The sequence below is a fragment of the Seriola aureovittata genome, chromosome 21, assembly GCF_021018895.1.
Source record: "Seriola aureovittata isolate HTS-2021-v1 ecotype China chromosome 21, ASM2101889v1, whole genome shotgun sequence".
NCBI lineage: Eukaryota > Metazoa > Chordata > Actinopteri > Carangiformes > Carangidae > Seriola > Seriola aureovittata.
In genome coordinates, this window is record NC_079384.1 from 14,989,489 (window position 1) to 15,012,812 (window position 23,324).

At 43.4% G+C, this 23,324-nt stretch overlaps 1 protein-coding gene across 6 annotated transcripts in view; it reads left to right on the forward strand.

Annotated features, from left to right (window-relative positions):
* The first annotated feature begins 1,245 nt into the window (after window positions 1–1,245).
* Window positions 1,246–23,324, forward strand: part of sdk2b (sidekick cell adhesion molecule 2b) — a 267,664-nt gene continuing 245,585 nt past the window's right edge. For 2 of the 6 annotated variants that reach the window (XM_056365699.1, XM_056365697.1), the window contains exon 1: window positions 1,248–2,122. In XM_056365699.1, the coding sequence (XP_056221674.1) occupies window positions 2,035–2,122 (88 nt within the window). In that variant the 5' untranslated portion in view covers window positions 1,248–2,034. Of the gene's footprint in view, window positions 2,123–23,324 lie in introns of all 6 variants that reach the window. The other 4 variants (XM_056365700.1, XM_056365701.1, XM_056365698.1 and 1 more) reach the window with 3 other exon arrangements.

Here is a 23,324-nt window from a genome sequence, read left to right on the forward strand (position 1 = left end):
ACCCTCTTGCTGAGTTCAGTCACAGTAAGTACTATGAAAAACCATAATCGGGCCCCCAAGGAGCCCCCGGGGGTGGCCAAGGAAGCACTCTGTCTTGGTTTTCCTAATGTTAACTCTCTTATTATTAACTTCTGTTCAAGGTATCCCTTTTTCTTTTTTTTTGGATAAGAGGGAGGGAAGCCAACAGGAGGCTGAAAGTCATGCTGAGAAACAACAGGCTATTACCATGGTGCATTATTTCCTGGCTGCCCTGTGGTGGCTTAGATGGGACTCGCCATTCGCAAAAAAACATTACAAACATTAAGCACTCCTGCTTTCTCCTGGCAAGCCACTGTCATTTTCAAGACAGGAACATTTGCTCAGTCATGCTCTCTCATTCTCTCCCTCGGCCTCTACTTTACTGATACTGTCATTTTGGAAACAGCATTTGCTCAGTCACTCTCTATCACCACCGCCCCCCCCACCCCCCTCCCTCCTTCTGTCCTCCACTCTTTCATTTCTCATCCTCTCCTCCTCCCGGTCCTCGTTCTTCTCCTACACAGGCAGGACACAAGGCAAGATAACACGCAGCCGTTTCAGTCCTGGCTGCGTAAAAGACTTTAGCACAGCCGCTCGTGTCCTTTTTCCTATTCATGTCATGCAAGCCCCGAACAGTGTGGGGAATTACACTCACACAGCCTCAACTAAAACAGGCTGTGGAGTGTGTCATTCCTGAAAGTATTAAAATGCAGCCAAAATATAAACCCCCCTCTAATGATGCCATTGGGGATAGAAGGTCAATGAACTCAGACACATTATAAATCCCCACAGAAATATTACAACCATTTCTCCTCTGGCTCCCTGAGCACCCAATTCTCTCCAAAAAACCCTGGCAAAACAAGCAGGACACGTGTTCCTTAAATCATTTCAACAAAGGACAATATTCATTCCACCTTTTTGTGATGTGGAAAGCAATCAAATCCTCTCCTGAAAATCCTGTGCTTTGGCTGTGTATCACAGAGGGTGTGTTTCCGCGCTCGGCCGCGTGGTGGCGACCTGCGCTGCGCTGCCAGCCACATCAGAGCCTCATGTTTCCTCATAAAGAACCCGGGACTCGTCCTCATCCGACGCACACCGGCAGCCGGGCTTCTCCTCCACTGGCAGGCTCCAACCATGACTGTGTGACTGCATGCAAGTTTGCCCCCCCCCCTCCTTCCCCTCCTCTCGCCGCCCTCATCCTCATACATGCTCTCCGAACTGCTCAACTTCTTCTCAGAGCTCCTGTCAAACTGAATAGTCGACCTTGACAGAGCTGCTGCGGGGAGGAACTTTACTGGGGGGAGGTGTGTGTGTGTGTGTTTGTGTGTGTGTTTGAGTGTGCGCGCGTGTGTGCTCCGGATCTGGCGCTCCTCTCCAAAAAGGATTCGAGGAAAAAGTCCGTTCGCTTCTTTTGGTGGGGGGGAAACTGGAACCGCTCGGACAGATACCGGAGACTGAAGTTTAAGAAGAAGAAGAAGAAGAATAAGAACACAGCATCTCAAGGACGCAAGAAGTGTCGATGAAAAAGTATGAGGAGCCGCTCGCTTTCTTACAGGTGCAGCGACAAACGGACTGGATTTGGACTTAACCTGGATTCATCTGCCTGAGTTGCATTCAGCAATTCAAAGAAACCAACTCGGACTGCTTCGACACTTGGAGGAAAACACCTTCCTGTCTTCACGGGGCTTGTGGAACTAACGAATGTGAATTGTAAAACACATACAGACTCTTGTTTGACCGAATTTCTCCGGTCGCTACCAGGCTGCAGCAGCGGCTCGTTCCTCATTTCTTCTCCGTGCGCTCTGAGGTCGGTGCGCTCTGCCCGGCTCCGGTGGCACTGGTGGCAGGTCTCTCCCCCCCCCCCCCCTCATTTCACACACACATATAGCGAAACCCGACGGGAGGCAGACAACAGCAGAACCGACACCTCCGGAACTCGGGGACACAGTACAGCGTCAAGCCTCAAAGGCTCACCGGGGGCACTTGTTGTTGTCCACTCTTGCACGGTTTGGGACCATGTTTGAGGACTCCTGGAGCAGATCGATGTGGCGCGCCACATGGATTTTATTTTTCTCCTTACTCATCCACTCCACACAAGCCCAAGGTAAGAGAGAGAGAGAGGGACACCGGCTCGGCACGGCGCCGATTAGTCATCACACGGGCCCAGTAGCTTTCCCTGCTATGTTGAATGTTTATGTGGGGGAGCGTTTCCGTTACTCTTTGCCCTTTTTTTTTTTTTTTTTTTTTTTTTTTTGCACGTACCCCTATAATTTTCTCATTAGGCTTCACATGACTCTGGCTCTCTCTCTCTCTCTCTCTCTTTCTCTCTCTCTCTCACACTCACACACACACACACACACACACACGCTGGCGCTCCCTTGCTACTGTCATCTCCTTTATTAAACTCTTCCACATGTGTTGCTACACCTGAACTTTAGTAAGTTGATGCTTGACCCCTTCTGTAGCCGGTATATAGATAAACTTGTGGCTGCTCGGGTTTTAATGCACTCTTATTTTGAAGAGGCATTGTTTTCTCTCCAGCTGTGACAACGCTTAGAAGCTGTTTGAACATATGCAATGAACGTATCATTAGAAACCCAGCTGTTTAAAAAAGAAATGCTAAGCTGATTAATAAATACTAATTAATTAATCAACCCACCCACCCCTCCCCCGGAAATTAAACTTCGCGCCGCAAACAAACAAGCGCAGCAAATACACACACAGCGCATTGCCATGCTGCGATTAACGCCGTGGCGCGTGCACGCAGAGCACGAGCATGCGTAAATGTTGGGAAATTAATTGGTTCTCTGAGAATTTCATGCAGCTCGTTGCCCCCCCCCCCCCCCGCCCCCCAACTCTGAGCACGAGCAACAGAGCAACAGAGCCAAGTGTGGCAGTTTGCAGGGACTCGGTGACAGCGTGTTTTTTTTTTTTTTTTTTTCTGTTTTCATGAGTAAGTTGCCTGAGCTGGAGTAACGCCTCAAATTCTCAGCGCAATAATCCCACAAGATCGCTCTAATATTCCTGAGGAGACTGAGGAGTGTGTCTCTGGTGCCCAGCAGAGAGTTTTGCTCCAACCTCAGGCCTTCTTCCTTATTTAATTTTTAATTTTTTTTTCCATATCCCTGTAGGATATTAGTTTTTCTGTGATATTTATTCAGCAGTCTTTCAAAAAAAGATGCAATCACTTAATGACAAGTTTGTTTTTACAAAGAGGAAAAAGCCAAGTTGCTTTGGGAAATGAATGTGTGCTGAAGACGTGGTCGAAAGTACATTACTGTCACTTTGATTCAAACATATTTTTACCATACATTTAGACCAGATGTCAACTGTTAGTGCTGGGGGGGGTTCTTAGCAAAGTGGCACTTCATTACTACTTCTATTGAATTAAGGCATTGATGGGAAATAATTGAAGAATTATGATCTTGATTGAAGGTTGCGCTCTCCTCTCTGCAGCCTTCAGACCTTTATTGCAGGGGGTGGGGGGTTTGACATTTGGAGTTTTGAAAACCTCTAAATTAGGCATATTCACGGCGCGTCAGTATGTGTATGAATATTTTTGGGTGGCACTGACACTTGCATGGTGACATGAGTGGTAAAAAAAAAACCAGTCTTGCTCCTTGCCTTCCTCTGCTGCACCTTCTCCCCTCAGGTAATTGGGATTCAGGTATTGCTGCCACAGTAAGGAGGGAGTATTACCTCTCAAGATAGACTCTAAGCCCTTGGTGGTGCTCACTCAATAATACAATGTAGAGAAGATGAAAAAAACAAACAAGGCAGATATCCATCATTCATGAGGGCATATCCTGGTGCCTGACATTTACAGGAGATTGATAACTCAAGTGTCCTGGGGATTAAGAATCCTAACATTGTTGCTTCCACCAGACTCATACTGTATCTCTCCCTCCTTCCTGTATCTGAATCTGGAAGTTTGGTCCCAGTGCTCTCCCTTTCCCTCTGCATGCTTATTTAACCAACCAAGTTAAATAAGAACACATTATTTGCAGCAGTGGCCTGGGGAGAGAGCTTTACCTATTTATTTTTTTATTTTTTTGGATGTGCATGGGCACATAAAGCAATATGCGTGCATGTGACTGTGCGGAAGTTGGGGAGGATGAAGACTGCCAGTCGCTCCTACTCTCTTCCTGCTCAGTCCATTCAGCAGTGGCCGTCAGATTTCATTACACAGTCGCTCCTGGGTCAGAAAATGTAGGATTTAATTGGACTCTCTTCAGACTGTTCGGAGTGCAGCTCGTTGAAAGTGACCCCAGTGTGGGCTGCTCTCTTTCCATCCGATGATTAAAGAACATGATGAGGCGAGTAGCATGCCTCTGGATGGACATGTCAGCCACTGCTTGCCACATTTTAATGACCAGTCTAGTGAAACTGCTTTTTAACGACAGGAGAACGGCCTTCATCAGACCAAAGTGCTATGAAGTCTTGCTTTAGGGCTTGCTAAGCCGTGAGGGTATTTTGTATATTGTCATTCATCATTTTGCTCAGCATGGAAAAGGATAAACTTTCAATGTTAATAAAGCTACTTTTATTAAAATAAAATTTACACTTGATCTGTCAGTAGGTATTGATGTTCTTACCTAAAACAGTGAAGCATTTTGCATTTCAAACAAAGGCCCCAAGGCCCCGCAGCGCTTAAACACTGTATTTGTTAACTCACACATATGCGCAGTCTTGGTTCTTCCTTGAATCGCATATATATTTAAAAAAAGAAAAAGAAAAGAAGAAAACACGCCAATCCCCCCAACTCGCCCTGGATGTTTCGTTTAAAGTGACAGTTATAGGAGCTGTCTGGCCTGTCCCAGTGTTCACTTCCATTCATTTACTGAGGTCATGCCGAGACAATGCTGGATTTGCCTGCTGCTCTTGTCATTTCTAACACATCTATTTTGGAGCTTGGAGCAGCAGGGTGTGGGGGATGGTGGTGGTGGTGGGGGGGGGGGGACTCTATTGGAATGTCATGTTTGGCATACATACTTCTACATCACTCAGTGTCTGCAGATTAGCCTGACTGGCTACAGCTCAACTCTGGGAGCTTTAGAGGAAGTTGAGGACTTCATTCTGTCACAGATTAACATTCATAAAGATGGGTTTGACAGAGTTTGTCGGTGAAGGAATCAGCTAGTTCATGTTGTCCGGGCGAGGACGCGAGGCTTGTTTTAGAGTCTGACTGCTTCAGACGGATGTGAAATTGGACGCATTCCTATGACAGGCGATGAAATCATGGACGTGCAGTAGAAATGTTCAGTGGGAAACTCGAGGGCTTTCAGATGAAGAAGTGGAAGCAGCAGTTGCACGTGGCGATAGTAGTTGTTACTTTCATCTTTTGTTCCCTTGATGTGACTCCTCATCTCAATGGTTAGACACTTCCATGCCATCAAGACGTTGTGTGTGTGCAGGCGTATGTATGTTGTGTTGGTGTATCTAGACCTCGAGAAGCCAATTCCATGGAGCTAGAACGCAGACGACAGACGTCTGAAGCACTGTATTTAGATGAAGGGGCATTATTTTAAATCAAGATTACTGCATTATTGATCTTTTTTTTTTTTTTTAATTCTTATCCTTCAAAGGCACCTTTGGTCTCTGATATGAGTCACTCTTTTATTAGGCAGCAAGCACAAGTGTTCTTTTTAGGATTATTTTAAATCGACATGATGGATTTGGGCAGAGCCAAAGTTGAATTAAGCCAAAGAAGAAGAACTGATTGAGACTGGGAGTGTGAGTGATTCGTGGAGACAGTGGGGTTGAGAGAATATCTCCAGACTACAAATGCCCTGATTTGTCACTCATCTTAATTGACAGACTGGGGATCTGAGTTTCCTTGTAGCAGCTGTGGTCTGTGAAACGATTTGGAAAAAAAACAAAACAAGAAACGGAGGTTGTTCAAGATCCCTGCAGCAAGCACTTTGGTAAAAGGTCACAACATATCGCTTTTAGCATTCAGGGCTGGCGAGAAAACTCATGGTCAAAGTCCAGTGATAGATTTCTCAAAGGGATGTCTAGAGTTTCACTGTGTTATGTTCAATAAAACAAAACTTCCCACCCAAGGTCTCTAGTAGTGGCAAATCCAGGAGAGAAATCTAAGTGAAAGACCTTTTGTTGTTTCTCTTTGGAAAGCGCTTCCAGATCTCCACAGAGTGCGCCTGTTTTTATTGATCTGGCCCCCGTTCCCCAATACCAGTCAATTGGAAGAGGTGGAGTGTTTTCTCAGTGGGATCCTGTCAATGTTCTTAAATATCTACACACATGCTCCCAAAAATAAAATTAGAGTTAGAGTGTGATGATGGATTACATAATAAAACCTATGGAAAACCCCCAATCCACACTGGTTGACTGGTAAAGAGTAAGAAAAAGAAAGTAGTGTGTTTTCACCTGTTCACCTCTTGCTTCATTATTTAAAGGAAGGGGGAAGAGAATGGCAACCCTCTGACAGATCTTCAGCAACATTCATTTTAGATGCACAATATGCGTGCACGTGAACTGACACATTCCTTATATATGCTCTTGATCTACACGGCTATTATGGCCAAAGGCGAACCCACAGGATGATTGGAAGGAATCTAACACCCTCCCTTCACCAGTGGACCTCTTACCTATTAATGGCCATAAACAGCTCAGCACTTTTCACACTCCTTCTCCTGGATATACAGACCTGCCTCCCACAGTAATATAAGTATACTGTATACTCATTATTGTCAATACACTGCTTATTACTGTAGGTACACTCTATTATTATTCTGACAGCCAAGTTAAAAGCCGCCCCCTGAAAAAAAAAACCCTGGAAAGAACTTAACATGTGCATCACTCATTATGGATAGCAGCCTAATTTTTATTTATATAAAAGACTGTTTTGTTCATTATTAATATGAATATATGTGACTAAAAGAAACCACGTCTTTAGAGCGTCAACCACTTCAGTTGGGGGGGGGGGGGCCTCTATGTCCTCGTTTTGACTGTGTGAAGAGACTCGCTCGTGTGGAGCCGTGTTAAATGTGCGAGGAGGGAAGTATAGTGATGTGTGAATATGTGTCAAGCATCTTTGTCTCGAGCGTTGTCAAGGTTTAATCTACACTGCAGCATGCTGCCAAAGTCAGCCTGATTTCCCAGCATTTATTATGCTGCTTGACATCGACCCAGTCCTTTGATTTCACTCGTAATCCCCCCATATTTAAAGGCACCAAAAAGACACCTTGTTGGAATGCCTGTAATTCTGCTGTAATCAAAGCTTCCTGATTTGCGAGCGTAAACAGGCAAACACACAAACTTCACTTTGATGACGTCTTAAATGAGTGGTTCTTGGCAGAAGTGCTCATGGCTCCGACCCTGTTGCCAGAGCGTGAGAGTATGTCAGACTAATGTTACCGCTGCGTGGAAAAAACACAGGCTGAACATTTTATTTCCAATGTTTATCACATGATCGTTATGACAAAAGATGAAGTTGCTGCACTGAGTTTTAAAATCCTCAGTATTATAAACCACTGTGCAGTTTGTTGGCGTCTGAAAAGCCTTCAAATTCATGGATCTTTTATTACACCTCCTGGATTGTATGTCTTATCTCACCTGTACCTGAAGCATGACACCCACCCATTTTGTGTTGAGCTAATTTCAGTCTGAATGTCAAATTTAAGAAGTTAGCAGTACATGCTAACACCTTGCCAATTTTGGTACCCCACTAAGCTGTCTGTTTAATGCACCAACAAGGAGATTATATCCTTGTAGCTATATAAGTCCAGGCCTACACAAACCAAAACATGCCTCCACGCCATGCACATCATGCATTGAAACAAACAAACATAAAAGGCTCAAACACTCAATTTAATTTGCCCTAAAGCTACTGTTGTGAGGATACACATGCTTTTTTTTGCAGGGACTTTGGATTTTTGTGGATCTAAAACTCAAAAATCCCACTCTGGCTTTATAATACTTTAATACAGCAGGCGAAGATAAGGTCAGCCTAACTTGGGGGCGAGATGACATAAAAATGGTGCCACCAGCAACGGCTTGCTCCTCAGAGGGTGCTTCTTAGGTGACAATGGCGCGGCATAATCAATGCCATTTCACAGCTATCTATTCAGTGACTGCATATTCCAGATTCAAAATTCCCTCATTGGCATTCCAGCCACTTTTCATTTATTTCTCTCTCATCTCACGGAATACATTTGAAGAACTTTAATCCTAAAATTTCAGCCAGTCCTGCTCTTTGAAATGCCAGTTATGTAACGCCAAAAGATGACTATTGGATTGAAAAGAGAGAGAGAGCGAGAGAGAGAAAGAAAAAAAAAAAGATTTAGGATTGTACAATTTTGCCTCTCTTCTAAGCATCGTGCAGCACAGACAGTTTGACCAGAACAAGCACTGCTGGGCTGAGGCAAAGATGTAGCAGTCCTATTCACAAATAGTCTCTTTTTAAGCGCCTGTCATCTTGCCCGCTGTCTGGAACGTGGCACAACTGAGTCTGGTTAGTGTTTGCCAGCGCTGTCCTATTTATCTTTGCATGTTTAATGGTTAGTTTGGGTTCTGTCCACACTACTGGGTGGACTGGGAAAAGAGGCCACTCAGGCCTGCTGGGAATTGCCACTACACCACTGACACACACGAGGACCTGTGGGACTGTACACAATTGGAGTTCTTGTCAATAAAAACAGAGGGTCCACTTGTCTCCCTTTAGGCTGCAGTAGTGACGGGCTGATTATCATTGTTCATATCCCCCCATTCCTAATTGGGGCTCTGACTGAAGTGGATTAAACTGCTATTGTTGACTCTTTTTTTTTTTTTTTTTCCCTTGACATAGTTTTAAAGAATTCCTTTGATCATTCAGCTTTGGACTAGGGCAAGCTAGATTACTTGCTGAGGAATTATTGCTCTATCTGTGGCTTGCTGTATCTTGTGTTTGTGAGAGCAGGTTTTTTTTATGTACAGAAGGTCGTATTTATGGAGGTGGTTTGACGAATATATTTGTAAAAGCAAAGCCTGCCTGTATGTGCACCTTTTATTTACAGGTGGTAGTATTTATTGTTTGATGTACAGTAAGGAGAACACTGATAGCTTACATGTGTATTGTGCTTGGCTTTTCAGTGAGAGCACTACAGCGTTTTTTTTTTTTCTTTTGAAGCCGCTGCTCCTTTCAATCTGCTCTGTGTGAGTCGTTACATTAAAGCTTTGGCCCGAACAAGGTTTTTTTTTTGTGCTGAGGATGGATTGAAGGATTTACAGCAGGGCTATTCCACCTTGTTTTAATATCGCTGTGGTGAAAGCATATCCTGTGTTTCCATATTTGCTGAGCCAAGCCAACCTACGGCTCTGCACTCTTCACAGCTTCCCAAATTAGCATCTGGAGGCCTTCTGCACTCTTACACCACAGTAGTGGCTGATAGTGAGCGTGATCTGGTCCAGCACATGTCCTTCAAAGCCAGCTCCGAAATGACCTCTTAAAAAAAAAAAAAAAAAAAAAAAAAAAGCCAAGAGGCACGGATGTGATTATGGACTTGAACTTTTCTCTCGCTCTTTAAGAGGGCCATTATGCATGCGGGGGCGACCGGCAGGAGGAGAGCCACAGTCAAGGCTTGTTTACCAGCATCATCTCTGTCTGCCTAGATGGAAATGAGCGTGGACCTCAGAGTGACACTAGCTTCAGGAGGCCCCCCAAAAGTCGACTCACTCATGCGGATCCTTGTGCGTTTATAATAGAAAAGCACTCAGATTGGCTGGGGGCTTGGGAAATGACCTCTGAACCCTGTAATTGCCTTTCCTTGAGGGTGGTGTTTTGTGTGAGTGTGTGTGTGTGTGTGTCTGCAGGTGAACTGTGAATTTGTGTGCATGCATAAGTGGGTGTGTGCGTGTGCTCTGTGTGCAAGTGGTGGTGGCCAGTATGAGCCCACAGGGCAGTAAGCAGTCCTTCAGCTATTGCCATGTCCCTGACATGCTACCATACACACATGGGGGCTCCCCCGGGGCTGAAGTGACTTCCCTGCGGTGCTGGATGAACAAAAGCATGGAGGGGGGTTAAAAAAAAAGAATGGCAACTCTAGTACATGGAATTCATGAAGGGGCATTTAATTGAAAATGCCCAGAGCCATATATTTTGTGAATGAAAATGGATCCAGCCTAAACTGCTCCTCTTTTCTGCATACTTCAGTACCACTGGCGTGATTCTCTCTTGAAGAAGCCAGATGACAAGCAGATCAATTTAATGGCCTAGATAGGGATGGTAGAAGGCCTGATCGATTCTGACAATCACGCCATCTTTAACAGACATCTCATCAAAGGCCCATTCCCGTTTTTCGCCATCCCATTACCCATCTATCCAGCACTTGGATCCGCTGCCTATTTACCCATCCCATGCAGGAATAATGGGGCCTTCACCCCCAGTTGGATTAATCAGCCATAACCATATGCTACCGTGTGCAATTACGTCGCAGTTCTGACCAAGGGAAACAGCTGTTGCCATTTGAAAGGGTGGAATAAGATTGTAATTGCCTTAACTTTGATTTGTGGGGTGCTTTGATTTGATGAGAGAACACATTTCTATGCTTTACATAATAATAACACGGAATGAAGAGAACTATTAAAACATGGGAATTTTTCTGCTTCCAGCTTCCAGATGCATTCGAAGGATAACCTTGCTGTTATGAGCTATTACTCGCACATTATAGAAGGAATGAGTATGTTTATTCATTTGGGCTTTAATGGTCTTTCTATTTTTAGAGGCTATGTTTTAGATTCAATCGTCTAATGACATTTGAATATGTTTATGCATGGTGGCGCCTTAGCGTTTTAATACACCGAGCTGTCTCTGTAATCCCCCAGGTAAGGCAGTCGCATCAAAAGTGACTGCTCAAGTCGTTGGCGCTGCAGCATCCTATAGCTACAGTATCCTGTATGTTTTTATCTGCCAGCCTTCATGTTTACACACTTTTTATCAGGTGGCTGCATTTGGTGACAGAATCCTAGCAACTGCCCAAAGCATAGTGATGTGATGCAGTCACCCAAGAATCCTAAAATTATACTTTACAGGACATTTTCTGTCCCAGACTGTTGTCATGTTGATGTGGAGCTAATGTCAGATGAGCAGCACTGGTTGTTGTTTAAGATTATTCCAGTTGGAGACTAACTATAGAAAATAAAAATACCTGAAGTACTTGTCTCAGTAGTTTCAACTTCAAATGCATCTTGTTGTTAATCAAAACTCCTCACAATAAGACCAAGATGCATCTCGTAACTACTTAAACTAGAAAACCTCATTGGAAGGCATCAATCTGCTGAATTTTTTATTTCTCAATTCTCAATCTCAAAACTTTTCTGTGGTACAGGCAAATCCTGGAGGAAAAAAAGCCATGTAGCCTTGCCAAGCGACAACATCCTGGCCTGAAAAATGAAACCAAAAACTGCAGTACTTCTAACGGCCACCTGAGGGTGGCTCCAAAAATGAGTCAATCCCCATAGACTCCCATGTTAAAATGCCATACTTTACAGCAGAAATAAACATGTTTAGAGTCTGGTACAAAAAACAGTTTTTGTCTTTCTAGCTAATCTCTCCCTTTGTCGCAATTGTGCGTGGGGTGAATTACTAACTTACTTACTAACTAACTTAATCGTCTAAATTTTATTTAGGCTTTAAGTTCTGTATGATTGAGGGTGTGGCCACTTAGGATGACAGGTCGTTGAGCGTATCCGCCACAAACCTGCATAAAGTCGAAGTCTCAATACGCCCCACCTTTTTGCCCATTCTGGATTAGTCGGGAGTCAGGCGGAGTCAGGTACTGCCAATATGGCCATGGCAGAGCAGCCCACTCTGAGCTTCAAAACCGCTCTTTAGAAACCTATGGATGATGTCACAGAGGCTATGTCCATCTTTCTTTACAGTCTATCGGTCTTGCACTAGGGTGTAGATGCACCATTGGCTGGACCTGTCAAGATATCAGCAAATAAATTTACTACAAATTCCAGCGATCGTATTGACAAGATAAACAGCAGGTAGATTGAAGGTGGGTTGGTGTGGGGTTTGCACTTGATAGTCAAGTACTAACACACAGAAAATTAAATGAAACGCTATATGGCACTGGACTTTCACAGTGAATGTCAGCCATAATGGAAGCAACTATATTGAATACTGTGGAGGAGAATTCTCCAATTTTCCAGCCCCATTTCTTCCACTTGTCAGTAGAGTGGACAGCACATGAATTTTTCATATGACTGACAATTACTGCTTTTCTTTCCGTGCAGCTTTTAAAGAAGGATATAGTAAATGATACATACCTTTCTCTCTATTGTGAGATATTTCATATTTTTTGTGCAATTAGCCAAAGAACTTAGCACAGATTGAACGCTACAACCGGGAGAATGTAATGATGAGACTTCTCATTGAATTAGCTGTACAAGGCCAATATTTTCCTCCTGAAATATGAAACAATACTATAAATGACTGCTCCCTGGCATTGCTTTGAAAAGCATACTCATTTAAATTTCTGAAACATATTCTTATTTTCCTTTTTTTGTCCTTGTTTGATGCTTTGAGGGACCCGTCTCGAGAGATTTAAGGAATGGTTCCCTCAACAAAAAACATCTGACATCTTAAAAAAAAAAAAAAGAGAGAGAAAAGTTCTTTGGTGGTATTTGTGCATTGATCATGGACGCGTATGATATTGCTTTTGAAGAGTTCCTTTTGACTCCTGCCAAACACCATGTAAACACCAAGCATTGTTCAAATGATTTAATATTTTTTTTGTAAGCAGATGTATTTCACAAACGTTGTCTTATGTGAAGAGGGAGAGCGACACACACAGAGAGAGGGAGTGAGGAGGAAAGGAAAGGAAGAAGGTGAAGGAAGCATTACCCAGGTAACTGGAGGCTAATCAATGGCTTTACCTGGATCTTTTGGAAGACATTTTTATCTCTTGGGAGATTGACAAACTCCCAATCTCCATCATCCCCCACTGGTACCTGCTTGGACACTTCAGCTCATATATCACCTACTAATTCAAATGCCTGTTTTATCTATGGCTCTGATAGGTAGAAAAACCTTTCTGTGTTGGCATATTTTCACAGCTCCTCTTTCCACTTATACCTGAACACTTTCAAAAATGTACATTTGTTAGATTAACATCTTGATTATCATTTGCTTGGATGCACTTCACACATGACCGAGCCACTTAGCACCCCGAACAGTCGACTTAATGGGGGGTGACCCAATGATAATGGAAGGCGACTGAGTGAGATGGATGTTTGGACGCTGGGCCTTGACCCGCGGTGTGGCTGGCACTTGACCTCTACTCAGGCACACTAATAGGTTAGCCATACAAGCACCTAGCATACACACATTGACGCTGACAAAAAAAAAACATTCATGTCCCCTATATTGTGATTGCATTAGTGACACAAAGATGATCATTCTCGGAGTTGAGCAGGAACAGACAGGAAGCGGTCCATCCATCTTGATTTGTCAATAGGTACAATTTTAATTACACCTGAGTGCTGTCAGCCTGCCAAGCTGGGCGGGGAGTATTGATTCACTCTGGCTAATTGATTAATTGCTTTGTTCAAGGGGGGCAGTTCTCCCTACACACCCCCCACCATCTCTTATTTTGTCATACTTTTTATTTTCTCTCTTCATTTTCTTTGTGTATTGTGTTTACCAAGTTTTAAAAGTTCACCTGCAGGGAGATTAGTGTGGCATGGAGTAAGTGGGGTGCTTGTATAGACGTCCAACCATATTTTACTCTAGTGGGAGAGTGGCATATTAAGGAGAGGAGGATTGTTACTGTAGAGCAATAGTTAACGATTGAGTACAGGGCAGGCGGTGCAGTACATCACTGCAGCCATTATGTGACAGTTAAAGGGGGGCGAGAGATTTGGAGGCACAGCTGCCAGAGACCTTTTACTCAAAACCGTAGCTTAAATTTGTGTGGCTGTTTTTCAGAACCGCTCAGCTGTCTGGTGGAACAGGGCTCCTACTTTTTTTTTTTTTTTTTAACACCATTTTAGAAGACAATACACACCAGTGATCAAAGGAGTGTGGACAGCCCTCTGGATTGGCTAGCACCACTGCCTTCTCTAAATCTTCCTTCCTTCCTGGCAGAAGTCTTTAAACCTCTCATAAAATGACAGAACTCTGGAGCTGCTGTGTATCACAGCCAACCAGACTGCCTACCTCCCCAGCTTGAGTCTACATGAAATGGACCCACTTAAAAGGCAAATTTTACCATTGTCTGTCATTAAACCCTAAGAGAATTGGTAGAAGTTTATAAACAAAAATTGGTTTAATGTTGTTTGATGCCATAAAAGAACAATTCAGTTTTGATTTTATAGCAGTTTAAATGCTGTATAATTTTCTTTGGGACAAAGGTTTTGGTTGAATAAGCTAAAAAAACAAACTGTTGGTAATGAAAGTTGTACGAAGCTAAACTCCAATAACCTCACTGACTGACTGCCATGGTATGTCTGTAGCCATATTGTAAATTCAAGCTTGGTCTTTTAAATATTTACACACTGTGTGGGCCATGTTTAAATGGAGAGGTTAATGAGTGTTTTGACAGTGTTTGTTTCTTGCGGTCGACGGGAGGTTTGTGTAGTTACAGCAGATGTGATGACTAATGGAGGCTCACTTGTGATGTGCAGGAAATAACAGATGGTCATCCGGAGTTTGTATTGTGCAATGCATCAAAAAAATGTCACACAATGTCACAAAGTATTGCAATCAGACTAAATGTAGACGTTTCTCTTTACCTTGAGCTATAGATGAAATTATCTGTTAAAACATTGGAGTCCTTGAGGTGTCCTGATGGCTAAGTGGTTAGGGCACATACTGAGCAGCAAGTTCCACCCCTTTAATGCTTTTTTCTCCGCACTTTCCCTATTTATGCCTATCAAATAAAGGCATTAAAAAAATGCCCAAAAAATAACTACAAAAAAGTCAAGACTAAAAGATAGTGGCTACAAATCCTCAGCTTGATTGATTGGAGCACATGTGATTGGTTGACCCTCTATTGGTTTAGCTTGGGTTATTTCAAACTGCTTTCTCCCTACCAGAAATCCCAGCATGCACAGCTGAAGGAGACATCTCTGAGACAAGTGTGTTGATTCTCTGCATGACGTGGTTTAACATTTTAGATTTAAACTTTCAACATTAGTTTAAGTTTTGTATGTGTGACTTGCCGATCGTTAGTCATGCAGTTAATTTATACTTTAGTGGAGTCTTGTACTCAAAGGAAACATAAGAGCATTTATAATCTCTGACATTTTATAGCAGACGAAGTGTGAGCGTTTAGTCATAGTGGGGACTGACTGACTCAGGGTGAGTTGGGGAGGGGGGGGGTTCATAGACGTGTGTTCACAAGTAGCTCAATCACTTGTGGCATTATGCAGATAATTTCTCAGAAGTCGCAGGACAAAAAAATGTCATATATGCAACAAAGGCAGAGGAAATGTGAAGTGTGCTCGGCCCATGTCTGCTCAGTGGCTGTAAAATCCAGTGAAAGAAGTGGTGAGGAGGTGTTTTTTTTCCAGTGTGTCTGAAACGCTGAAGAAAAGGTTTCCTATGATGGCCAATTACTTCCTCTTTTGTCCCTTCTGGAAGCTGCAGAAAACAACACAACCTACGCACAGGTTCGCCATCCCTCTGTACCTCATGGTTCTCACTCACACACAAGCCCACACATACGCACGCACGCACGCACACACACACACACACACACAGGCAGGCATGTGCACAAACATACACTGCTTCATGGAAAATGGCATTTTATGCCGCGGGGCTTATTCTTGTAAACACTATCTGAAAAAACAAACAAACAAACACACACACACACACACACACACACACACACACACACAAAGGCTGAGTGCTGCATGCTTAAAACTCCCCTCACACATGCATGCATGTACACTCACACACACACACACACACACACAAACACACCTCTCCATGGAACCGAGCATAGACAAGCAGCACTGTTTCATTCCCCATCTGTTTCTTTCTTCTCCTGTGGGATCCAGGAAATGATTGTATGAGGATGTAGCGGTCTTTACAGACCATGAAAAAAGGCGCATACTTACAGGGGCAGAAAAAAAGCCAGAGAAACACAGAAAAAGCTGCTGAGCTATTTCGTTCAGTTGTCGGTAAAGCCGAAAGTGTGTAACTCGAGCTGCCTGGTGTGACACTTTTTTCATTTGATTGTGTTTTGTAAGATTTAAATGAACACTCCGACATTTTTTATTTTTTTATTTGCCATTTTACCCACAGACAGATGAGAAGATTGATATCTAGCACAGAGGGTTGGGTTTGTTATATAAATGTTCTACATAGAAAAGGTGCTGTCTTCCGAAATATCACTGATATTTTCATATTTTTATATTTAATAGACCTGAATAATTCATGATCTGTTCATACAAACAAAGACAAACTGTGAGGTGGAAATTTTTCAGCTAAATGCAAAAAGTATGAGCCTGAAAAAAAGATAGAACAAAGAATGTGTATGACTTAAAGCGAGACTGCAACTTTTGTAAGAATGAATAGGACATTCTTCATTTTACAATTCCATCCATTACATATAAAGCTTATCCTTTGAGGGTCACATGGGGGTGGAGCCAATCCCAGTTGACATCGGGTGCACCTTGGACAGATCGCCAGTGTATCACAGGGCTGAGACAATTTAGAATGGCCAACTTACCTAACCTGCATGTCCTGGGACTGTTTTTGTTGTAATGGGCGATGCGCGCGTAGAACACCGGCAGTCGGAGTGAATATCAATAGGAAAAAAAAAAAATCTAATTTAATGTTTGCTAGTTAAATCTGCCTTTTCTCTCTTCCTTTTTTTCTGTTCTTTACTTCCTTACTTCCTTCCTTCCCTCCCCTTCTCTCTTCCTCTCGCCTTGGCTGGGTGTAACCACGTATCTCCTATTCCTCTACCTGTAGTTTCAGATCAAAAGCCCTCTGTGGAATCATATGACATTACAGCAGGCCGGCGCTGCAAAATGTATGTAGCAGAAACACTGAACAACCCTGCACAACCATGAGTTATCTGAGTGTTTCTTTAGTTCCATACATAGGCTCCTTAATCAACATTTAAGTGACGTAAATATGAGTTTCAGAATGGACTCATTTCAGAATCGGGGCCAGAAACACTTGATCACGACATCCTCAGTGCTAGTAAGTGAGCTTTAGAGATGCTTAGAAGTAGGTTCTACCTTTATTTAGACCCACGCTAGCTGTTTCTCCCTGTTTCTAGTCTTTATGCCAAGCTAAGATAATTGTTAACATCAAACTAAGACCTGTTTAAACAAATGAGAAAGACTCCTTATTCTTCAGTCTTGTACATTTTTCAATTTTAAGCTTCCACTTTCCTAACCTATTCCACTTGATCCTTGTGTTTGAACCATAAAACCATAAAAGTGACACACAAATGAAAAAGGCTGTGACCTGTCAGTGTTGTGTATCACCAAAGTGGCGGCAGATTGACGTTGCGCCTGAAACAGACACGGATCAGCGACGTCTACCCTCAAGTCCGAGACACGCTTTCCACCAAAATACCAACAACCCGCTTTTTGCTGCCTCCTTTGAATGAGCCCCCACCTGTCCACGCCTCTCCTCCCATGTATGCACCCTGTGTTTTGAACCACGATACCACACACATGCACAAAGGGGATTTCAGGGCTCAATAGTTTGTAACTGCACAAACTATGACTGTACAGTATTAGATTATTATATATTTACTTAAAGTACTGTAACTATAACAACTGAGCAGTTGGTGCCGTCACTCATTATTTCTTCCTGTCATCTCACTGCAGACTCACAGTGTCCTTTCTCTCTGCTCGCATCCACAAACAGCAAAACTCCATCAACTTCTCAAAGTGTGAGTCACAGTGTGGCAGGAGTCCACTGCACGAGTCTCACTCTGTCCTTCTGCTGGTGTCGGCTGAGAAACTCAATGCCTGAGCTAACTGCCCCTTCAAACGCTGTCATATTTTCTATTATTTCATGCATTAATAGGCTACATTAAGATAGAGCGTGTTAATAAAACAGCTTGAGAGTTAAGAATGAAGTCGATTAAATTTTTGACAGAGCAAGGCTAACTTTTGCCCCCGCTTCCAGTCTTTGTGCTAAGCTACCCTAAACACTTCCCGGACCTACCAAGAAGAAATGAGCTCTGATCTTCCAATCTCACTGTGGCAAACAGCAAAAGTTGTTGGAGTGTTCCCTTAAGATGACTTCACAGGGTTTATTTTCTTTATTTTCTCCGTACAAATATTTTTTATCTGCTCTTCTTCACACGTAGCTGCTAGTAACCTTGGATATCATGTTGTTGTAGAAGACGGCTTGTGCCGTACTACATCGCCTCATTGTGCAATCAGTAGGCTTTATACAAATTCAGATGCAGTTTCCTGGTCAGATAGTTCCTCACAACTGTCAGTCCTTGGCCTCCGCAGCTGCCGCTTTGCCTTTCAGGTGCAGAAAAACATAGGCCTTGATCTTTTGACCCACAAAACCTTGTCTGATGCCTCCAAAATAGATCTGTACCCACAACCCGTCATGACCGGTGAAGGCAGACGTGCTCGCTAGGCCGGAAGACACTGTCACGTCAAAAAAAGATACGGCGGGTTCTCTGCGGTGATGTACCAGCTGACAAACACAAACAGGCTGTTAGATGTCGTACTAACAGAGCTCTTATGGAACTCCTCCGTTTCGCGCCGTTCTCTCCTTGACTGACTGACATTTTTTTTTCTGCTGTTATCACTCGAAGAGGAGGCTTTGAAATTTGATTGACAGGCGTGATCAGGAACTACCTCTCTGTCTGTCATGTGAGAAGGCAGATGTGTGTGTGTGTGTGTGTGTGTGTGTGTGTGTGTGTGTGTGTGTGTGTGTGTGTCTGTGTGTGTGTGTGTGTGTGTGTGTCTGTGTGTGTGTGTGTGTCTGTGTGTGTGTGTGTGTGTGTCTGTGTGTCTGGAGAGGGGGTGGGGGGGTGGTGGTGGTAATGCTGGCAGCTAGCAGCTGGACTGACAGACCAGACAGACGGACAGACATGCTGTATTTGTCTCCGGCTGCTCTGAGAGACAATCTGTCGGGCTGTAGCGGCGTCTCCGGGTCAAATCCAGTCCTGTTGTTCAGCCAGGGCCCGAGGAGCAGCTGTGAGAGTGGTGGGCTGTCAACTGTCCATTGCCTCCTCCACAGGTACAGCCAAGCAAGAAGAATGACTTTGTTTCTTTTTCTTTTTTCTTTCTTTTTTTTTGCCCAAAGATTCTACTCCCTCTCATCCCTCTTTCTTGTTTTTTAATAGGGGCTGGCAATCTTGCCTTTCTCATTCTTCCCCTCTGTCTTCCTTGTTCTCTTACTGCTCTGCTTGGGTTATTTCTTGCAACAAGCTTTGAGGGATGAGGAGGGAAAGAGGGAAGATCAAAGGAAGCCCGCACACTCTGCCCTCCGATATCATTAGGCTATCTCTGATGGCATTATTAGAGTTTCTGCCATGCACGCATGTGTGATTTTCTTCTTTTTTTTTTTTTCAGTCCTGATTGTGAGCCTTCTGCCTGTGTCTGTCTTGTGTGTGCGCACACGTATGCGCGTGCATGTACCCGGTGCATGCCTTGCTTTGCCTTCCTCTGGCAAGGGGCCCGATGCTGCCCTTGGGCCGCCCTGCCATCAGCCCTTCCATATTGAGCAAGACGTCCAAGCTCCCCTACAGCGTAGTGCATGAGGGAGCTGCCCTCTGTTTGATGTCACTTCTCTTTTGCTCTGATCTTCCTCCAACAAAGCCTCACACCAGCACAGTCATACACAGTGGCTCAGATAATGGAAGAACCACTATGCCAAAAAAACAAACAAAAAAAAAACATCTGGAGCGTGCAGGAGCACAGGGCTTCAAACCACCTGCTGAATCAAAGCTTAGCTCTGCTGCTGTTTCTGCACCACTTAAAGGAGATGGTTGGTGCTATTTGATCTTTTCATTTTAATCAACAAAATCTCATTATATGCCAGAATTAACAGCAGCAAGCAGACTATATTAAAACTCTTATAAGAGCAATAATGTTTACTGTGCCACATTTGTGCAACATCCTTCCTGATTCCTCACCAGGTCCTCTCCAGAGATTGAAAATACAAATGCATTGTAGATAGTAATAAAAAATGAATGCCAATGCTTTGGCAGTGCATCCGTTCAGGTGGCTTTTACCTCACCAGAACCTTCTGTTTGTATATCTATACATGTTTGTTTGTTTGTTTGTTTGTTTGTTTGTGTACAAGCTACTATGCATGTACATAATGGATGCCCAAATCTGGCAGACGTCTTCTCTTCCTTTTTGTATGACTGAAATCTTATAGAACATGCACACTTGATATATTTTTTGTAGAGTTTAGAATTCTGTTTCTTTTTACCTTCTGCATAATGTATAATGGCAACCTACATGAAATATTTCACATTTTCTTTGCTGTTATAGAATCCCATTCTCTCTCTTTTTTTTAATTTTAAATTTTTTTACTCTTCAGCATTCAGAATGACCTGCTGCAAGAGATGTCATTTTCAGGTGAAAATGTATCAATGAAAGGCATTGTGGATCAGCATTGTCGGATAGCTTGTCCATGTGAACTATGTGATGGTAAGACATGAGGAACTTGTCAATTTCTTGGTGTCTTTCCGCCGCTGAACCTGACTCTGATCCTGAGACCTCCCTTCTGCCCACACACCTCAGCGTGTGTTGGATGTCAGAGGAAGAGAGTACTGTAAGTCAGGAGATGGAGTAGAAGCCATATAAGGCAAACACAGACTGTAGGTGTCAGTGGGGCCGTTAGCTCACACCTAAATGTTTAAATTGCTACTGGAGGTCAATTTTGTGGGAAACTGAAAGTCCCAGCTGTGTATTTCCTCGCCTTTCAATTCTTCATACATCGTCAGTTCTATTGCTCGTTTGGAGTTGTGTGCAGTTTCTCCTCTGTCTGTGCGTCTGTAATGCACAGTTGCTACAACCCTGCAAGTACCACATAACTGGACTGTGTGAGAAGGGGCGAAGAAGCATGCAAGATGGAGGGATCGAAAGATTGAGAGAGACAGAGGGGGAGAGGGAGGGGGCAAGGAGATGGAGCCTGCACAGTTACTGAATCCATAAAGGATGAAAAGGGCCTTGGCAGGAGTCTTAAGGGGCTAATAAAATAAAGTTCTCTCAGATTAGTTAGCTAATAGAGCTGTAACATAGTGTTGCGTCTTAATGCTGAGGGGAACACGGCCTCCTGTGTACTGGCTGTGAAATGGGGGGAGTGATGAGGCAGCAGAGGGTGGGTGGGCGAGTGGGCGTGGGTGGAGGGGTTGGGGGGTGGGGGTTTTAGGCACTAACGGAGCACCTGCTGTGTAGAAGCCCTCCGGGTCTGATTATTCAGTCAGGGGTGAGCAAGGAGACAAGGATAGGAGAGGGAGTCTACCTGGCATGAAATTACTCTCCCAGCAGCTTTAGTACTTAACTGTATGAGATCAATGCACAGGCTGTAGTAGCCACATGTGTTTCGGTAAGCTCAAGGAAATTAGTGCTTTCTGCAGATGTAGGGTTTCTGCTCTACTGTTGGGGCTCGTATTGTCTGGCTGGCAAGGAAAAGAGTACAAGTAATAGTTAGAAGGACTATTATGTGGTCATGTCTACACCAATGTTTTGACTGACTGAACTTCAGAGAAGTGGCCTACTCTACAACAACTGTTGCCGATTCTTAAAATTTGGTTAGGGTACAGTCATCCAACCTTTTTCCATGTAAGTGAATGTTTGTTTTGCTGTTGTGTTAGCACAAGGGAACAGTAAGCCAACAGCAAAGTGAACACATGCACTGACCTTAAAGGACCTTTTTGTAAGTTTTGCTACTGCTACATAGGTAGTGTTAGCATTAACAGCTGTTTACTTACCAGTCTCAAAGAAACGTTTTGAGTTTCAGCATCAAACTTCATTCCTTTCCTCGCCAAGAGCGGTGTCTCTATCATGTCTTTTCATCTAGTGAAGTTAGCAGGCTAACAAGATAGCCCCGGCCTGTCTCACTTTCCGATAGCGACGCACTGTAGCCTCCAATCTGCCCTGAAGACATAGCGCTGCTCAGAGGAGGTATTATAACCTCTAAGCTTATTAATGCAACGATGGCTACAGCTCTTCTCAAGCAACAATCACCACCACTCGCTCCCCACAAGAAACTACGTTTGGCGGTAGAGAAATTGTACAAAAAGCCCCCTTTAAAAAGATTTAAAACACTCCAGACAGAACAACCAGGAAGAGCTGTCTCTAAGAAAAACCTAAACAACATTAACACTGTGATGGTAATGAATACCAGGATATGAGGAGTGGTACATGTGTGTCATTTTTCTTTGTCTACAATGAAAATAAAGAAAAAGCTTGAGCAGATGCTTTAAAAAATCTCCCTGACTATTGAATCCACTATCACTCTTATGGTGTTGCATCCTGTCTTGGAGTTACATAAATGGCCAACGTTCGTCTTTTGAACTGTGATCCAGAAAGCCGCGATTAACTCTGTGTGTGTGGTTGCAGAAGTGCAGCTTTCTGCTGCGTTGAATAAGTAACCTCTTTCCAGATGACAGGACATACACTGCCTTTCTTTTGTCATCTTCTCTGCAAGACAGGAGTGACCATGCCTCACAGCCCGTCTTCTTCTGCGTTGGTGCTTATCAGAGTGAGGTATTTTGACGAGTGTCGACCATACACAGAATGGCAATGGGGAGTGAGTGCGATGTTGTACATCCACATGCAAGGCCATTAGTAAAGATGAACAGAATAATACATCATACAACAGTTTGTACAGTATGAGCATCCTTTAGAATGTTAGATGTTGATATATATTGTTGGTTTTAAGATGTGTTAAGTAACCAAAATCCACCATCTTTCAAATGTCTCATGCCAACGCCATCTTGACATACAAATACTGACATTCTTATTGTGAAGAAACCCACAAACCACAATCACAATGTCAATTTGCCAATACGACATGAATTTTCATTTCCAAACAAAATTTAAAGGGGCTAGTTGTAACTTTTTTCTGCTGCATGACAACAGCTTTGGCCATAGTTGCATTTAAAAGACAATATGTTATAATACACCCCCTGAGCAGCGCTACATTTTCAGGTAAGATTGGAGGCTGCAGTGAGTCGCTATCAGAAAGTTATGAGACGGGCCGTGGCTAACTTGTTAGCATGCTAACTTCAGTAGAAGAAAAGACATAAACTTAGCATTGCTTTCCACTGCTGGAGACAGTTCTTGGCGAGTAAAGGCATGAAGTTTGGTGCTAAGTAAACAGCTGTTCATGCTAACGCTGGCCATGTAGT